The sequence below is a fragment of the Salvelinus namaycush genome, chromosome 28, assembly GCF_016432855.1.
Source record: "Salvelinus namaycush isolate Seneca chromosome 28, SaNama_1.0, whole genome shotgun sequence".
NCBI lineage: Eukaryota > Metazoa > Chordata > Actinopteri > Salmoniformes > Salmonidae > Salvelinus > Salvelinus namaycush.
In genome coordinates, this window is record NC_052334.1 from 14,390,821 (window position 1) to 14,410,323 (window position 19,503).

The 19,503-nt window shown below is 40.4% G+C and overlaps 1 protein-coding gene across 1 annotated transcript in view; it reads right to left on the reverse strand.

Annotated features, from left to right (window-relative positions):
• Nucleotides 1-378: 378 nt before the first annotated feature.
• Nucleotides 379-19,503, reverse strand: part of LOC120022990 (rho GTPase-activating protein 5-like) — a 72,860-nt gene continuing 53,735 nt past the window's right edge. The window contains exons 5-7 of the mRNA XM_038966941.1: nucleotides 14,841-14,972; nucleotides 3,884-3,989; nucleotides 379-1,745 (exon numbers count right to left, since the gene is read on the reverse strand). Coding sequence (XP_038822869.1) covers nucleotides 1,418-1,745; nucleotides 3,884-3,989; nucleotides 14,841-14,972 — 566 coding nt within the window. The 3' untranslated portion in view covers nucleotides 379-1,417. The remainder of the gene's footprint in view (nucleotides 1,746-3,883; nucleotides 3,990-14,840; nucleotides 14,973-19,503) is intronic.

The following is a 19,503-nucleotide window of genomic DNA, read 5'->3' on the forward strand; positions in this document are numbered from 1 at the left end:
ATATATATATATGTATATATATATATGTGTATATATATATATGTGTATATATATATATGTGTGTATATATATATATGTGTGTATATATATATATGTGTATATATATATATGTGTGTATATATATATATGTGTGTGTATATATATATGTGTGTGTATATATATATGTGTGTGTATATATATATGTGTGTGTATATATATATATAATTTCACCCCCTCTATTTAAGGGAAACAATTAGACAGATAACCAAAATATGATATTAAGAGTTAACTTGCATGGCAAAAATAATGAATGAACAATAGATACAATTTCAGCCCTGTTTCAATGTTCCCTCAATCAAGTTAGATAAAAAAATATCACCTGAATGAAAGCGGTTAATATTGAGTTGTAATTTCAGTCTTTTTTTTTTATTGTTCATTTTTTGGAGGCAAAAAAATACATGCAAATTTAGTTGAACAAACAGAAGAACACAAAGGTCTCTTATTGGTGAGTATCACCACCGCCAAGACATTTCATCAATTAAACAAAACAAAGTTGAACAAAACAAAACAAGAGAGACTGAGACTGCTTTGCAATGCGTTCATTTCAGAGTTAACACAGAGATGTGCCAGCAGGGTTCTAGTAGTGGGATGCTTCCTTCATAAGCTTCAGGAATTGCATGAGTTCTGCTCCAATAGGAGATAGAAGGCCAGTCTGTCTGTCTGTCTTATGTCCCGGTCTGGTGCAGTACAGCATCAGTCTTTCACGTAGAGTCCCCTCCCTCCCAAACAGTGCGAGGCATTGGGAGCAGGTAGAGAGACAAAGCCTGCCAACGTTCACTGTCTTTCTGACCCTCAAACCATTCAGATAAAAATGTAAATCATACTGGTAAAAATACAAGAATCCATCATCATCATCATCATCATCGCCAAATCATAGAAAAATAAACAAGCAGAAGAATATCTACGCTGGTAGAAGTATCATAACAGATGGTGCATCATCTAACGTCAAGTTCACTTGAATGAATAAAGGGTTTAAAAAAACAAAGCACAACTAGTATAAATATATTTTCCTTATATTTTGCAAGGTGTTGTAGAATTTAGCAAATCATTTTTGCATCGCATGTTTTTGTCCCTCTGCTGGAGGCATACAGCATCTTTATTACTGTGTATTACTGTACAGCACTGAATGTTTTTTGCTCCTGGTGGATAGCTCGATGAGTCAGTCACCCCTGAATCCAGTCAGTCGCCCAGAAAGGGGAGCAGAGAACAAAGTTGATCATTTAGTAATGTTGTTGTTTTGTTTTGCAGTCAGAGGGACTCCAAAGGGAAGGGAAAGGAGGACACATCACATCCCCCTATGTCCCCCCACCAGCCCAGCCTTATACCTACCCCACCTGGGTCCTCCAATCCTGGGGCTTGGGGGGATGGGTGGGGGGGTCTATATGAGTGGTTCAGGCTGCAGGGACATACTGTGCTGGATCTGCTGGGGCTGAAGAGGAGGGGGCAGCTGCAGGGGCCTCAGGGCCTCCACCATGCTGTGACAGTGGTGGGGTGGTGGGGTGCTCTCGGTGCTGGAGCTCTCCTGGATGTCTCCGCCGTAGAAGAAGTAGTGGCTCTGCTGGATGAAGGACTCGATGACAGACTGGTTGAGCTTGGTGGTGGAGAGTGTGTCCTTGTTCTCAAAGTCGGGACGCATCAGCGTGGGCCAGAAGCAGATGGATAGATTGTCGGCCGTCATCAGGGTGGTCTTACTCTGCTGGCTCACCCTGGGAAAACACACAATTTCACTGATTTATTCCAACCATACTTATTTTGTACTTTATTTAAAAAATAAAGAATCAGGTACTCAATTAGAGGGGATTGCAGATAACTCTGGTCTCCAGAACAGTAGCTCTACACTAAATATACCTTCCTAATATTGAGTTGCATTCTTGATACACACAGGAAACTGTTGAGCATGAAAAACCCAGCAGCATTGCGTTTTTTGACACAAACCGGTGTGCCTGGCACCTACTACCATACCCTGTTCAAAGGCACTTAAATATTTTGTCTTGCCCATTCACCCTCGTCTCAATTGTCTTAAGGCTTAAAAATCCTTCTTTAACCTGTCTCCTCCCCTTCATCTGCACTGATTGAAGTGGATTTAACTTCTTATGGCTGGGAGGCAGTATTGAGTAGCTTGGATGAATAAGGTGCCCAGAGTAAACTGCCTGCTACTCAGACCCAGAAGCTAAGATATGCATATTATTAGTAGATTTGGATAGAAAACACTCTGAAGTTTCTAAAACTGTTTGAATGATGTCTGTGAGTATAACAGAACTCATATGGCAGGCAAAAACCTGAGAAGAAATCCAACCAGGAAGTGGGAAATCTGAGGTTTGTAGATTTTCAACTCTTTGCCTATCCAAGATAGTGTAAATTTGGTCCGATTGCACTTCCGAAGGCTTCCACTAGATGTCAACAGTCTGTAGAACCTGTTGCAGGCTTCTACTGTGAAGGGGGAGAGAATGAGAGCTGTTTCAACCAGAGGTCTGGCAGAGTGCCATGAGCTCAGTCTCGCGCGCACCCGTGAGAGTTAGCTGCGTTCCATTGCATTTCTAAAGAGAAAGGAATTCTCCGGTTGAAACATTATTGAAGATTTATGTTAAAAACATCCTAAAGATTGATTCTATACATCGTTTGATATGTTTCTACGAACAGTAATGGAACTTTTTGACTTTTCGTCAGGACCTAGTGCTCGCGCCTCCTGAGTTTGGATTTGTGACCTAAACGCGCGAACAAAAAGGAGGTATTTGGACATAAATGATGGACTTTATCGAACAAAACAAACATTTATTGTGGAACTGGGATTCCTGGGTGTGCATTCTGATGAAGATCATCAAAGGTAAGTGAATATTTATAATGCTATTTCTGACTTCTGTTGACTCTGTTGACTTTTATGTCTGAGCGCCGTACTCAGATTATTGCATGGTGTGCTTTTTCCGTAAAGTTTTTTTGAAATCTGACACAGCGGTTGCATTGAGAAGTGGATCTATAATTCCATGTATTTTCATCAACATTTATGATGAGTATTTCTGTAAATTGATGTGGCTCTCTGTAAAATCACCGGATGTTATGGGAGCAAAACATTACTGAACATAATGCGCCAATGTAAACTGAGATTTTTGGATATAAATATGAACTTTATCAAACAAAACATACATGTATTGTGTAACATGAAGTCCTATGAGTGTCATCTGATGAAGACCATCAAAGGTTAGTGATTAATTTTATCTCTATTTCTGCTTTTGGTGACTCCTCTCTTTGGCTGGAAAAATGGCTGTGTTTTTCTGTGACTAGTTACTGACCTAACATAATCGTTTGGTGTGCTTTCATCGTAAAGCCTTTTTGAAATCGGACACTGTGGTGGGATTAACAACAAGTTTATCTTTAAAATGGTGTAAAATACTTGTATGTTTGAGGAATTTTAATTATGAGATTTCTGTTGTTTGAATTTGGCGCCCTGCACTTCCACTGGCTGTTGTCATCTCGATCCCGTTAGCGGGATTTCAGCCGTAAGAAGTTAACAAGTGACCTCAATAAGGGATCAAAGCTTTTCCCTGGTCAGTCTCTGTCATGGAAAGAGCAGGTGCTTGTAATGTTTGTATACTCGGTGTATATCACAACAGAAAACGGAATTATGTTTATGTAGCATCTCCACGTATCACTACGTTTTCTCCCTACTGAACACGACCCGGTCCAACTACACGACTGTATGACATGCTTGTTTCCATGACTATTGTCACATAACAAACATCATGTATACTTTGCAGCTTACTTCAGACATACTTCAAATTGCACCCAGTATCAGTCAGCTGAAGGCCTGAGACTGTTTCTGATCTAGGGTCACAGGGTTGTCTCTTACCTGTTCAGGTGAGTGATGACGTATTTAAACACCTTGTAGTTCACTGCAGGGAAATTCCTTACTATTTCTTTCAGCACTTGGAGTCTTTCTATGTGGTCCACAATTTCTGAAAGGAGGAGGAGGAGAACAGAGTTTTTACTCATTCCTTCCCTTGGGAGTAGAAGAAAAAATGAAAGGAGTATCACGAAGCCGACCGGGCTGCCAATGACCTCCCACACAAGAAACACATTCAAACACTAGCTAGACCTTCAGCAGATACAACACCAGCCCACTACGTTGACAGTACTACATACCAAAATACATAGTCCATGAGCCGGACCCCCAGATTGGGGCTGTCGGTATAATCTGGGGGCGCAATGTCTCATAGTGATTTTCTTGTCACTCTTTCTCCAATTAATAACAGCATCAATATGCACTCCTGTGTTGGATGAGTAGGCCTAACTCCACGTAAGATTGCCAAGTAATACGAGATGTAGGGACAAACCATGTATTAGGACGTCAACTCTGTCAAGGCATTTAACATATCATCTAATATTAGACCAATCACAGCCTGCCAATTAACTCTGACCAAAGTGCTATTGTGGAGGTCAACCGTCCGAGACTACTGGGCTAATCAATAGTTAGAGCGTCATGAGAGGAATATGAGTGTTTGTGTTATGTGTCCCAGAGGCTGGCCAGGGCCTGAGACCAACGCTGCATCCCAGATGGCAACCTATTTCCTTTATAGTGCACTACTTTTGACCAAAGTACTACACTCCATAGGGAATAGGGTTGTATTTGGGACGCAGTCTGAGACTTGGAGGTCCTAGTCCAAACTAGAGGTCGACCGATTAATCGGGGCCGATTTCAATAACAATAATAATAACAATCGGAAATCTGTATTTTTGGGCGCCGATTTGCCGTTTTTGTATTTTTATTTTTTTAATTATTTTTTTAACACCTTTATTTAATCTTTATTTAACTAGGCAAGTCAATTAAGAACACATTCTTATTTTCAATGACGGCCTAGGAACGAGGCAGAACGACAGATTTTTAACCTTGTCAGCTCGGGGGATCCAATCTTGCATTGATTACATTGCACTCCACGAGGAGCCTGCCTGTTAGCGAATGCAGTAAGCTAAGGCAAGTTGCTAGCTAGCATTAAACTTATCTTATAAAAAACAATCAATCAATGACTGTCATTGCTCCAATGTGTACTTAACCATAAACATCAATGCCTTTCTTAAAATCAATACACAAGTATATATTTTTAAACCTGCATATTTAGCTAAAAGAAATCCAGGTTAGCAGGCAATATTAACCAGGTGAAATTGTGTCATTTCTCTTGCGTTCATTGCACGCAGAGTCAGGGTATATGCAACAGTTTGGGCAGCCTGGCTCTTTGCGAACTAATTTGCCAGAACTTTACGTAATTATGACAACATTGAAGGTTGTGCAATGTAACAGGAATATTTAGACTCGTTAGATAAAATACGGAACGGAATAAACGTTTTGTTTTCGAGGTGATAGTTTCTGGATTAGTCAAAGGTATATGGTTTAGAGAGAAATAGTCGACGCGTTATAATTCCTGTGATAACTTGCGGCTGAATTTGAAAGGGGTTCCTTCGTTATTTTACCGTTCATGTCTTCCATAGAGAATGTCTTGATCTACTTCAAATAAGGTCTGTGTTTCGTGCAGGCTTAAACCGCCTCGACGTTTTGATACCCGTGTAAATCTCACTAGGATAAGGTAACGTTTGTCAACATATTTTCATAAATCTACTCTACAATTTTTTTTATCTTCGCTTATAATTTGCCAATATTGATCAGAGTTACCTTGTCCTATGGATATCTACACAGTTATAAAATTGGCACGGTGATGTAAGCCTACACGAAACACAGACCTTATTTTAAGTGAATCTAAAAATATCCTATGGAATAAATGAAGGAACCGCTTTTCAGATTTTGCTAGTTGTCATGGGAATTATGACTCGCACTTTGGTTGTCAATTCTTACCATGCCCATTATTAAAATAGGATTTCCTGCATATAGAAATTAAAGTTTTTGTTTTCAACATTCATCACAGGTAACTTAAACTCTATTTTTATTCAAACAGTTGAGAGTATTTGTCTCCTAAGCAGACTCTTCAGTATCATTGTCACTTCAGAGCTGTGTGCGTGTGTGTATTTATGTATTATATTAAGTTAAAATAAAAGTGTTCATTGTTCATTCAGTATTGTTGCAATTGTCATTACAAAAATGTGTGTGTGTGTGTGTATGATATATATATATATATACATATATATATTTAAAAATATATATATTTTTTTAATAAAATCGGCCGATTAATCGGTATCGGCTTTTTTTGTCCTCCAATAATCGGTATCGGCATTGAAAAATCATAATCGGTCGACCTCTAGTCCAAACACCTCCACATTATGCTACTTGCAGAATGATCATTTCTACAGAGCTGCTCCAAACTCTTAGAGACAAGCTCCAGGGCTCTCTCTCTTCCTCCACCCATCTCCCGCTCTGTCTCTTTCCTTCCTTCCCTCCATCCAGGGGACAGTAGATGGAGGCCTATTTCTGGGACATTAATCTGCAGCAGTGAGCCAGAGAGGAGGCCGACAGCCGGGTTGGTTTCAACACTGATCCAGGATCACATGACTCCAGCTCGGAGATCATACAGAACCACACATGCTGGGGCCTCCAGCGACCGGGAGTCCCATGGGGCGGCGCACAACTGGCCCAGCGTCGTCCGGGTTAGGTCGGCAGGGATGTCCTTGTACAATCACGCTCTAGCGACTCCTGTGGCGGGCCGGGCGCAGTGCACGCTGACACGGTCGCCAGGTGTTTCCTCCGACACATTGGTGCGGCTGGCTTCCGGGTGTCAAGAAGCAGTGCGGCTTGGTTAGGTTGTGTTTCGGAGGATGCACGGCTGTCGACCTTCACCTCTCCCGAGTCCGTACGGGAGTTGCAGCGATGAGACAAGACCGTAACTACCAATTGGATACCACGAAATTGGGGCGAAAAAAAAATATATATAAAAATTAAACACACATGTTGTGTCCCAAATGGCACCCTATTCCTTATATATTGACTATCCTATGGGCCCTGGTAAAAAGTAGTGCACTATATAGGGGAAAGGGTGCCATTTGGGACACAGCGAGCCAGGCAGACAGGGGGAAAAGATGCAGATGCATGAAAATCGTTTGGCATCCTTGGGCAGGAATTTGTCTTTCAGGAAGACGACTGTAAACCGAGTGTGATGTGACTTAGAGGTGTTAATTCTAACTGGGGTTAGAATGTTAATGCAGGCTTGCAGTTCTACAGCAAAAACACAGAGAGCAGTGTGTATACAGTCGTGGCCAAAAGTTTTGAGAATGACACAAATATTAATTTTCACAAAGTCTGCTGCCTCAGTTTGTATGATGGCAATTTGCATATACTCCAGAATATTATGAAGAGTGATCAGATGAATTGCAATTAATTGCAAAGTCCCTCTTTGCCATGCAATTGAACTGAATCCCCAAAAAAATTTCCACTGCATTTCAGCCCTGCCACAAAAGGACCAGCTGACATCATCTCAGCGATTCTCTCGTTAACACAGGTGTGAGTGTTGACGAGGACAAGGCTGGAGATCACTCTGTCATGCTGATTGAGTTCGAATATCAGACTGGAAGCTTCAAAAGGAAGTTGGTGCTTGGAATCATTGTTCTTCCTCTGTCAACCATGGTTACCTGCAAGGAAACACGTGCCGTCATCCGTGCTTTGCACAAAAAGGGCTTCACAGGCAAGGATATTGCTGCCAGTAAAATTGCACCTAAATCAACCATTTATCGGATCATCAAGAACTTCAAGGAGAGCGGTTCAATTGTTGTGAAGAAGGCTTCAGGGCGCCCAAGAAAGTCCAGCAAGCACCAGGACCGTCTCCTAAAGTTGATTCAGCTGCGGGATCAGGGCATCAACAGTACAGAGCTTGCTCAGGAATGGCAGCAGGCAGGTGTGAGTGCATCTGCACGCACAGTGAGGCGAAGACTTTTGGAGGATGGCCTGGTGTCAAGAAGGGCAGCAAAGAAGCCACTTCTCTCCAGGAAAAACATCAGGGACAGACTGATATTCTGCAAAAGGTACAGGGATTGGACTGCTGAGGACTGGGGTAGTCATTTTCTCTGATGAATCCCCTTTCCGATTGTTTGGGCCATCCGGAAAAAAGCTTGTCCGGAGAAGACATGGTGAGCGCTACCATCAGTCCTGTGTCATGCCAACAGTAAAGCATCCTGAGACCATTCATGTGTGGGGTTGCTTCTCAGCCAAGGGAGTGGGCTCACTCACAATTTTGCCTAAACACAGCCATGAATAAAGAATGGTACCAACACATCCTCCGAGAGCAACTTCTCCCAACCATCCAGGTTTGGTGATGAACAATGCCTTTTCCAGTATGATGGAGCACCTTGCCATAAGGCAAAAGTGATAACTAAGTGGCTCAGGGAACTAAACATCAATATTTTGGGTCCATGGCCAGGAAACTCCCCAAACCTTAATCCCACTGAGAACTTGTGGTCAATCCTCAAGAGGCGGGTGGACAAACAAAAACCCACAAATTCTGACAAACTCCAAGCATTGATTATGCAAGAATGGGCTGCCATCAGTCAGGATGTGGCCCAGAAGTTAATTGACAGCATGCCGGGGCGGATTGCAGAGGTCTTGAAAAAGAAGGGTCAACACTGCAAATATTGACTCTTTGCATCAACTTAAAAATTGTCAATAAAAGCCTTTGACATTTATGAAATGCTTGTAATTAAACTTCAGTATTCCATAGTAACATCTGACAAAAATATCTAAAGACAATGAGGCAGCAGACTTTGTGAAAATGTATATTTGTGTCATTCTCAAAACTTTTGGCCACAACTGTACATACAAAGAGAGAGAAGTGTGTATACATACAGAGAGAGAGAAGTGTGTATACATACAGAGAGAGAGAGGTGTGTATACATACAGAAAAAGAGAGAAGTGTGTATACATACAGAGACAGAGAGAAGTGTGGATACATACAGAGAGAGAGAGAGAAGTGTGGATACATACAGAGAGAGAGAGAAGTGTGGATACATACAGAGAGAGAGAGAGAGAGAGAGAAGTGTGGATACATACAGAGAGAGAGAGAGAGAGGTGTGGATACATACAGAAAAAGAGAGAAAAGTGTATATACATACAGAGAGAGAGAGAGAGAGAGAAGTGTGTATACATACAGAGAGAGAAGTGTGTATACATGCAGAGAGAAGTGTGTATACATACAGAGAGAAGTGTGTATACATACAGAGAGAAGTGTGTATACATACAGAGAGAGAAAAGTGTGTATACATACAGAAAGAGAAAAGTCTGTATACATGCAGAGAGAGAAGTGTGTATACATACAGAGAGTGTGTATACATGCAGAGAGAGAAGTGTGTATACATAGAGAGTGTGTATACATGCAGAGAGAGAAGTGTGTATACATACAGAGAGAGAGAGAGAGGAAAGTGTGTATACATACAGAGAGAAGTGTGTATACATGCAGAGAGAGAGAAGTGTGTATACATACAGAGAGAAAAGTGTGTATACATACAGAGAGAAGTGTGTATACATACAGAGAGAAAAGTGTGTATACATACAGAGAGAAGTGTGTATACATACAGAGAGAAAAGTGTGTATACATGCAGAGAGAGAAAAGTGTGTACACATGCAGAGAGAGAAAAGTGTGTGTACATGCAGAGAGAGAAAAGTGTGTATACATGCAGAGAGAAAAGTATGTATACATGCAGAGAGAGAAAAGTGTGTATACATGCAGAGAGAGAAAAGTGTGTATACATGCAGAGAGAGAAAAGTGTGTATACATGCAGAGAGAGAAAAGTGTGTATACATGCAGAGAGAGAAAAGTGTGTATACATGCAGAGAGAGAAAGGTGTGTATACATGCAGAGAGAGAAAGGTGTGTATACATGCAGAGAGAGAAAAGTGTGTATACATGCAGAGAGAGAAAAGTGTGTATACATGCAGAGAGAGAAAAGTGTGTATACATGCAGAGAGAGAAAAGTGTGTACCGTAATTTCCGGACTATAAGCCGCTACTTTTTTCCCACGCTATGAACCTCGCGCTTTATACAATGACGCGGCTAATTTATGGATTTTTCCCGCTTTCACAAATTCATGCCGCCAAAAAACTGAGCACCGTCACATAATGTGACGTAAATCGAGCGCGCTCAAACTTCCCATCATTCTGATTACGGTAGTCATTTTGTCACCCTCATCATGGCAAAGACACGGAGAAATGCATATGATGCAGCTTTCAAGTTGAAGGCGATCGATCTGGCTGTTGGAAAAGGAAATAGAGCTGCTGCACGGGAGCTTGGCCTTAATGAGTCGATGATAAGACGTTGGAAACAGCAGCATGAGCAACTGACTCAGTGCAGAAAGACAACAAAAGCTTTCAGAGGGAAGAAAAGCAGATGGCCCGAACTAGAAAATGAGCTTGAAGACTGGGTCAACACACAGAGAGCAGACGGCCGAGGTGTTTCAACTGTGCAGATCCGACTGAAAGCCAAAACAATCGCCACCGCAATGAAGTTTGAGGATTTTAGAGGTGGACCATCTAAGATTTATGAGACGTAAAGGCCTGTCCATCAGGGTACGGACGAGTCTGTGTCAGCAGCTCCCTCCCGACTACGAGGAAAAAGTTTCAAACTTCCGTAAATTCACTGATGCAAAGATAGCGGAGCATTCCATCGGCCCGCACGACATCATAAATATGGACGAGGTTCCTCTGACGTTTGACCTGCCTCTCACTCGGACTGTCAACAGGAAAGGCGAATCATCCATCACGCTGAAAACAACTGGGCATGAAAAAACGCACTTCACCTGTGTTCTGAGCTGCACGGCATCGGGAGAAAAGCTTCCACCGATGTTGATTTTCAAACGCATGACGATGCCAAAAGAAAAATTCCCGAGAGGAATTGTTGTGAAAGTCAACAAGAAAGGATGGATGACGGAAAGCCTAATGCATGAATGGCATACGGAGTGTTACGGCAAGCGACCGGGAGGATTCTTTCACAAGAACAAGGCATTGCTCGTGTTGGACAGCATGAGGGCCCACATAACAGATTCTGTGAAAGAAGCCATCAAGAGGACAAACTCAATTCCAGCTGTGATTCCTGGGGGCACAACAAAGTATTTGCAGCCACTCGACATCAGTGTAAATCGTGCATTTAAGGTGGCGCTCCGTGTTCAGTGGGAGGCTTGGATGACAAGTGGGGAGAAATCCTTCACTAAAACGGGCCGCATGCGAAGAGCAACTTATGGTCAAGTCTGCCAGTGGGTCCTGACAGCGTGGAGCATTGTCAAAAGATCCACTATCATCAACGGGTTTCGAAAGGCTGGACTGCTGCGTGTTGAAGAGGGCAGCATGAGCTCAGCGGGGAATTCGCCTCCGGATGAAAGTGACGAGAGCGACAATGAAAACGATCCAACATCGGATGAAGCAATTCTGAGGCTATTCAACTCCGACACCGAAGGAGATGACTTCAGTGGTTTCAGTGCACAGGAGGAGGAAGATAGTGACCAATGACTTTCTTGGTAGGCTACTGTTTACTGCTATTTTTTTTATTTTTGTTACAAGCCGTGTTTCGTTAAAGCCTATTTATTTTTGTTACAAGCCGTGTTTCGTTTAAAAGCCTATTTATTTTTGTTACAAGCCGTGTTTCGTTTAAAGGCTGTGTAAAGTTCATTTGTTTCAATGTACCGGTAGGCACCTGCGGCTTATAGACACGTGCGGCTTATTTATGTACAAAATACATATTTTTTAAAAATTCAGTGGGTGCGGCTTATATTCAGGTGCGCTTAATAGTCCAGAAATTACGGTATACATGCAGAGAGAGAAAGGTGTGTATACATGCAGAGAGAGAAAAGTGTGTATACATGCAGAGAGAGAAAAGTGTGTATACATGCAGAGAGAGAAAAGTGTGTACACATGCAGAGAGAGAAAAGTGTGTATACATGCAGAGAGAGAAAAGTGTGTGTACATGCAGAGAGAGAAAAGTGTGTGTACATGCAGAGAGAGAAAAGTGTGTACACATGCAGAGAGAGAAAAGTGTGTATACATGCAGAGAGAGAAAAGTGTGTATACATGCAGAGAGAGAAAAGTGTGTATACATGCAGAGAGAGAAAAGTGTGTATACATGCAGAGAGAGAAAAGTGTGTACACATGCAGAGAGAGAAAAGTGTGTATACATGCAGAGAGAAAAGTGTGTACACATGCAGAGAGAGAAAAGTGTGTATACATGCAGAGAGAGAAAAGTGTGTACATATGCAGAGAGAGAAAAGTGTGTATACATGCAGAGAGAGAAAAGTGTGTGTACATGCAGAGAGAAAAGTGTGTGTACATGCAGAGAGAGAAAAGTGTGTATACATGCAGAGAGAGAAAAGTGTGTATACATGCAGAGAGAGAAAAGTGTGTACACATGCAGAGAGAGAAAAGTGTGTATACATGCAGAGAGAGAAAAGTGTGTGTACATGCAGAGAGAGAAAAGTGTGTGTACATGCAGAGAGAGAAAAGTGTGTACACATGCAGAGAGAGAAAAGTGTGTATACATGCAGAGAGAGAAAAGTGTGTATACATGCAGAGAGAGAAAAGTGTGTATACATGCAGAGAGAGAAAAGTGTGTATACATGCAGAGAGAGAAAAGTGTGTACACATGCAGAGAGAGAAAAGTGTGTATACATGCAGAGAGAAAAGTGTGTACACATGCAGAGAGAGAAAAGTGTGTATACATGCAGAGAGAGAAAAGTGTGTACATATGCAGAGAGAGAAAAGTGTGTATACATGCAGAGAGAGAAAAGTGTGTGTACATGCAGAGAGAGAAAAGTGTGTGTACATGCAGAGAGAGAAAAGTGTGTACACATGCAGAGAGAGAAAAGTGTGTATACATGCAGAGAGAGAAAAGTGTGTATACATGCAGAGAGAGAAAAGTGTGTATACATGCAGAGAGAGAAAAGTGTGTATACATGCAGAGAGAGAAAAGTGTGTACACATGCAGAGAGAGAAAAGTGTGTATACATGCAGAGAGAGAAAAGTGTGTATACATGCAGAGAGAGAAAAGTGTGTATACATGCAGAGAGAGAAAAGTGTGTACACATGCAGAGAGAGAAAAGTGTGTACACATGCAGAGAGAGAAAAGTGTGTATACATGCAGAGAGAGAAAAGTGTGTACACATGCAGAGAGAGAAAAGTGTGTACACATGCAGAGAGAGAAAAGTGTGTGTACATGCAGAGAGAGAAAAGTGTGTACACATGCAGAGAGAGAAAAGTGTGTATACATGCAGAGAGAGAAAAGTGTGTACACATGCAGAGAGAGAAAAGTGTGTATACATGCAGAGAGAGAAAAGTGTGTGTACATGCAGAGAGAGAAAAGTGTGTGTACATGCAGAGAGAGAAAAGTGTGTACACATGCAGAGAGAGAAAAGTGTGTATACATGCAGAGAGAGAAAAGTGTGTACACATGCAGAGAGAGAAAAGTGTGTACACATGCAGAGAGAGAAAAGTGTGTATACATGCAGAGAGAGAAAAGTGTGTGTACATGCAGAGAGAGAAAAGTGTGTGTACATGCAGAGAGAGAAAAGTGTGTATACATGCAGAGAGAGAAAAGTGTGTACACATGCAGAGAGAGAAAAGTGTGTATACATGCAGAGAGAGAAAAGTGTGTATACATGCAGAGAGAGAAAAGTGTGTGTACATGCAGAGAGAGAAAGGTGACTGACTGGTACTAAGAGAGGCACTATGAGGGGCATGGAGGAAACGGCACAAAGGCCTGTTCAAACTAAATGTGTAACTAAAGACAAAAGCTTTCAAATGGGGGGGAGGAGGGGACAGAGCTAATCCTAATTTATATACATTATATACAGTGCATTCAGACTGGGGCGAAGGTTCACCTTCCAACAAGACAACGACCCTAAGCACACAGCCAAGACAATGCAGGAGTGTCTTCGGGACAAATCTCTGAATGTCCTTGAGTGGCCCAGCCAGAGCCCGGACTTGAATCCGATCGAACATCTCTGGAGAGACCTGAAAATAGCTGTGCAGCAACACTACCCATCCAACCTGACAGAGCTTGAGAGGATCTGCAGAGAAGAATGGGAGAAACTCCCCAAATACAGGTGTGCCAAGCTTGTAGCTTCATACCCATGAAGACTCAATGCTGTAATCACTGCCAAAGGTGCTTCAACAAAGTAAAGGGTCTGAGTACTTATGTAAGTGTGATATTAGTGTTGCCATCCCCACGGCCTCCACAATGGATCAGTCCACTCAGACAGGCTCCAATCACACAGGTGTCTTGTACACCATTCTTTTTTCTTTTTTTTAATTGGGATAATGCTTGACTAAAGAAATCTCGGTCGAACAACAGCATATTGATTAAACAATCAACCAATCGACTAAATGAGGTCAGCCCTACAGTAAAATAAACAACACAGAAATGAACCGAGCAGGACAAGGACAGACTGGGGCACTGTAGAGTAAAATACCTTCTATTTAGCAGTACTTTAGAGAGAGAGAGGGGGAGATAGACAGATATGGAGAGAGAGGGAGATAGAAGAGAGACAGAGATAGAGAACTGGTTGAACCCCTCTTCTCTAGCTGCTGTGTGTGATTTAAGGGGGAGGTCTGAGGCGCTGGGTGTCAACCCTCCCCACAGCTGGTAGTTAGTGAGTTAGGACACTGGCCTCTACAGACCAGACATGGGTTGATATAAGATGTTTTTTCTTTCAATAGCATTTTGTTGAGCCTGCCTGAGAATGCCAGATGGGCAGGGTTTGTACTGCCACGGTTGGGAGTTGTGCACTGGGCAAGCTTAACCAAGCGTAGCTAAAAGCATTTGAAAGAGACACAATACTATCTGAACCCAGGTCAGCCCTCCAGAGAATGTGTAGCTAACAGTACAGGATAGTACTCACTGGCTGCCTCCACCAGCTCTGGGTGCAGGGTGTAGGGGATGAGAGGGCCAGGTAGGTCAGAAAAAAAGGCCTTCAGAGCCCCCGCCACAGCATTCACAGCCACATCCATCACTATCAGGTCCATACTGTGGTCTGTAGGGAGAGAGAAAGGGGGACAGGGTTAGACTGGAGGGGGGCTACAGAGACAGAGAGAGGGGAGAGAGTAAGAGGGAGAGGGAAGAGAGTAAAGGGAGAGCGAGGGAAGAGAGTAAGAGGGAGAGAGAGAGGAGAGGGAAGAAAGTAAAGGGAGAGAGAGGAGGGAGAGTAAGAGGGGGGAGAGAGTAAAAGGGAGGAGGGAGAGAGTAAAAGGGAGAGGGAGGGGAGAGAGTAAGAGGGAGGGGAGAGAGTGAGAGGGGAGAGAGTAAGAGGGAGAGAGTAAGAGGGGAGAGAGGGGGGAGAGTAAGAGGGAGAGAGTAAGAGGGGAGAGAGAGGAGAGAGGGGGGAGAGTAAGAGGGAAAGAGAGAGGAAAGAGTAAGAGGGGAGAGAGAGGGGGAAAGCGAGAACGAGAGCGGGAAGAGTAAGAGGGACAGAGAGTTGGTGAGACAGTAAGATAAAGAGTGGTGAGAGGAGGAAGAGGCTGAGAGAGAACGAGCTGGTGAGAGCAGGACAGGGCCTAAGATGAACTGACAGCTGTCAGAGTAGATCTCTCTCCCAGAGAACGGAAAGGGAAAGAGGGAGAAAAATGCACTTAATTCCCCAAATTCCTGTGGTGAAAGAAGTGAGAGGGTGAAAGAGAGTGAGTGAGAGAGAGTGAGAAAGAGTGATAGAGAGTGAGAAAGAGTGAGAGAGTGAGAAAGAGAGAAGTGGCTTCGGTAAACAGTGTAACGTGGATAGGAAGTCATTTGGCCACTCGATGGAAGGAAGGCTGCCCCCCAGGGAAATACAGACAACCTTACGCAGTAATTCAGTCCCAGGCAAAATAACATAACATAACATTGATTGCTTGTGTAAGTCAAGCTATAAGGCAAATTGGAGTCATTTTGACTTGGTCCGGGCGTATATAGAGACCATATTTACTGCACTACACCCCAAACAGTATTTATAACTTCTAAATGTAAAGATAATAAGGAAAACAGTGAGTTTGTGAAGATAATAAGGAAAACACTGAGCTTGTAAAGATAATAAGCAAAACATTGAGCTTGTAAAGATAATAAGCAAAACATTGAGCTTGTAAAGATAATAAGCAAAACATTGAGCTTGTAAAGACAATAAGGAAAACATTGAGCTTGTAAAGACAATAGGCAAAACATTGAGCTTGTAAGGATAATAGCAAAACATTGAGCTTGTAAAGATAATAAGCACAACATTGAGCTTGTAAAGACAATAAGGAAAACATTGAGCTTGTAAAGATAATAAGGAAAACATTGAGCTTGTAAAGACAATAAGGAAAACAGAGAGCTTGTAAAGACAATAAGCAAAACATTGAGCTTGTAAAGATAATAAGCACAACATTGAGCTTGTAAAGATAATAAGCAAAACATTGAGCTTGTAAAGACAATAAGGAAAACATTGAGCTTGTAAAGACAATAAGCAAAACATTGAGCTTGTAAAGATAATAAGCAAAACATTGAGCTTGAAAAGACAATAAACAAAACATTGAGCTTGTAAAGACAATAAGGAAAACATTGAGCTTGTAAAGATAATAAGGAAAACATTGAGCTTGTAAAGATAATAAGCAAAACATTGAGCTTGTAAAGACAATAAGGAAAACAGAGAGCTTGTAAAGATAATAAGGAAAACACTGAGCTTGTAAAGATAATAAGGAAAACATTGAGCTTGTAAAGATAATAAGGAAAACATTGAGCTTGTAAAGATAATAAGCAAAACATTGAGCTTGTAAAGATAATAAGCAAAACATTGAGCTTGTAAAGATAATAAGGAAAACACTGAGCTTGTAAAGATAATAAGGAAAACATTGAGCTTGTAAAGCTAATAAGGAAAACAGAGAGCTTGTAAAGACAATAAGGAAAACAGAGAGCTTGTAAAGATAATAAGCAAAACATTGAGCTTGTAAAGATATAAGGAAAACATTGAGCTTGTAAAGATAATAAGCAAAACATTGAGCTTGTAAAGACAATAAGGAAAACATTGAGCTTGTAAAGACAATAAGGAAAACAAGAGAGCTTGTAAAGATAATAAGGAAAACACTGAGCTTGTAAAGATAATAAGGAAAACAGAGAGCGTGTAAAGATAATAAGGAAAACATTGAGCTTGTAAAGATAATAAGGAAAACATTGAGCTTGTAAAGATAATAAGGAAAACAGAGAGCTTGTAAAGATAATAAGGAAAACAGAGAGCTTGTAAAGCTAATAAGGAAAACAGAGAGCTTGTAAAGATAATAAGCAAAACATTGAGCTTGTAAAGATAATAAGCAAAACATTGAGCTTGTAAAGACAATAAGGAAAACATTGAGCTTGTAAAGATAATAAGGAAGACATTGAGCTTGTAAAGATAATAAGCAAAACATTGAGCTTGTAAAGATAATAAGGAAAACAGAGAGCTTGTAAAGATAATAGGGAAAACCCTGAGCTTGTAAAGATAATAAGGACAACATTGAGCTTGTAAAGATAATAAGGAAAACATTGAGCTTGTAACGATAATAAGCAAAACATTGAGCTTGTAAAGATAATAAGCAAAACATTGAGCTTGTAAAGATAATAAGGAAAACAGAGACCTTGTAAAGATAATAAGGAAAACATTGAGCTTGTAAAGATAATAAGGAAAACAGAGAGCTTGTAAAGACAATTAGGAAAACAGAGAGCTTGTAAAGATAATAAGCAAAACATTGAGCTTGTAAAGATATAAGGAAAACATTGAGCTTGTAAAGATAATAAGCAAAACATTGAGCTTGTAAAGACAATAAGGAAAACAGAGAGCTTGTAAAGATAATAAGGAAAACATTGAGCTTGTAAAGATAATAAGGAAAACAGAGAGCTTGTAAAGATAATAAGGAAAACAGAGAGCTTGTAAAGCTAATAAGGAAAACAGAGAGCTTGTAAAGATAATAAGCAAAACATTGAGCTTGTAAAGATAATAAGCAAAACATTGAGCTTGTAAAGACAATAAGGAAAACATTGAGCTTGTAAAGATAATAAGGAAAACATTGAGCTTGTAAAGATAATAAGCAAAACATTGAGCTTGTAAAGATAATAAGGAAAACAGAGAGCTTGTAAAGATAATAGGGAAAACCCTGAGCTTGTAAAGATAATAAGGAAAACATTGAGCTTGTAAAGATAATAAGGAAAACATTGAGCTTGTAACGATAATAAGCAAAACATTGAGCTTGTAAAGATAATAAGCAAAACATTGAGCTTGTAAAGATAATAAGGAAAACATTGAGCTTGTAAAGATAATAAGGAAAACATTGAGCTTGTAAAGATAATAAGGAAAACAGAGAGCTTGTAAAGACAATTAGGAAAACAGAGAGCTTGTAAAGATAATAAGCAAAACATTGAGCTTGTAAAGATATAAGGAAAACATTGAGCTTGTAAAGATAATAAGCAAAACATTGAGCTTGTAAAGACAATAAGGAAAACAGAGAGCTTGTAAAGACAATTAGGAAAACAGAGAGCTTGTAAAGATAATAAGCAAAACATTGAGCTTGTAAAGATATAAGGAAAATATTGAGCTTGTAAAGATAATAAGCAAAACATTGAGCTTGTAAAGATAATAAGGAAAACACTGAGCTTGTAAAGATAATAAGGAAAACACTGAGCTTGTGAAGATAATAAGGAAAACACTGAGCTTGTAAAGATAATAAGGAAAACAGAGAGCTTGTAAAGACAATTAGGAAAACAGAGAGCTTGTAAAGATAATAAGCAAAACATTGAGCTTGTAAAGATAATAAGGAAAACAGAGAGCTTGTAAAGATAATAAGGAAAACATTGAGCTTGTAAAGATAATAAGGAAAACAGAGAGCTTGTAAAGACAATTAGGAAAACAGAGAGCTTGTAAAGATAATAAGCAAAACATTGAGCTTGTAAAGATATAAGGAAAACATTGAGCTTGTAAAGATAATAAGCAAAACATTGAGCTTGTAAAGATAATAAGCAAAACATTGAGCTTGTAAAGACAATAAGGAAAACAGAGAGCTTGTAAAGATAAGGAAAACACTGAGCTTGTAAAGATAATAAGGAAAACATTGAGCTTGTAAAGATAATAAGGAAAACACTGAGCTTGTAAAGATAATAAGGAAAACAGTGAGCTTGTAAAGATAATAAGGAAAACACTGAGCTTGTAAAGATAATAAGGAAAACACTGAGCTTGTAAAGATAATAAGGAAAACATTGAGCTTGTAAAGACAATAAGCAAAACATTGAGCTTGTAAAGACAATAAGGAAAACAGAGAGCTTGTAAAGATAATAAGGAAAACACTGAGCTTGTAAAGATAATAAGGAAAACACTGAGCTTGTAAAGATAATAAGCAAAACATTGAGCTTGTAAAGACAATAAGCAAAACATTGAGCTTGTAAAGACAATAAGGAAAACAGAGAGCTTGTAAAGATAATAAGGAAAACACTGAGCTTGTAAAGATAATAAGCAAAACATTGAGCTTGTAAAGACAATAAGCAAAACATTGAGCTTGTAAAGACAATAAGGAAAACATTGAGCTTGTAAAGATAAT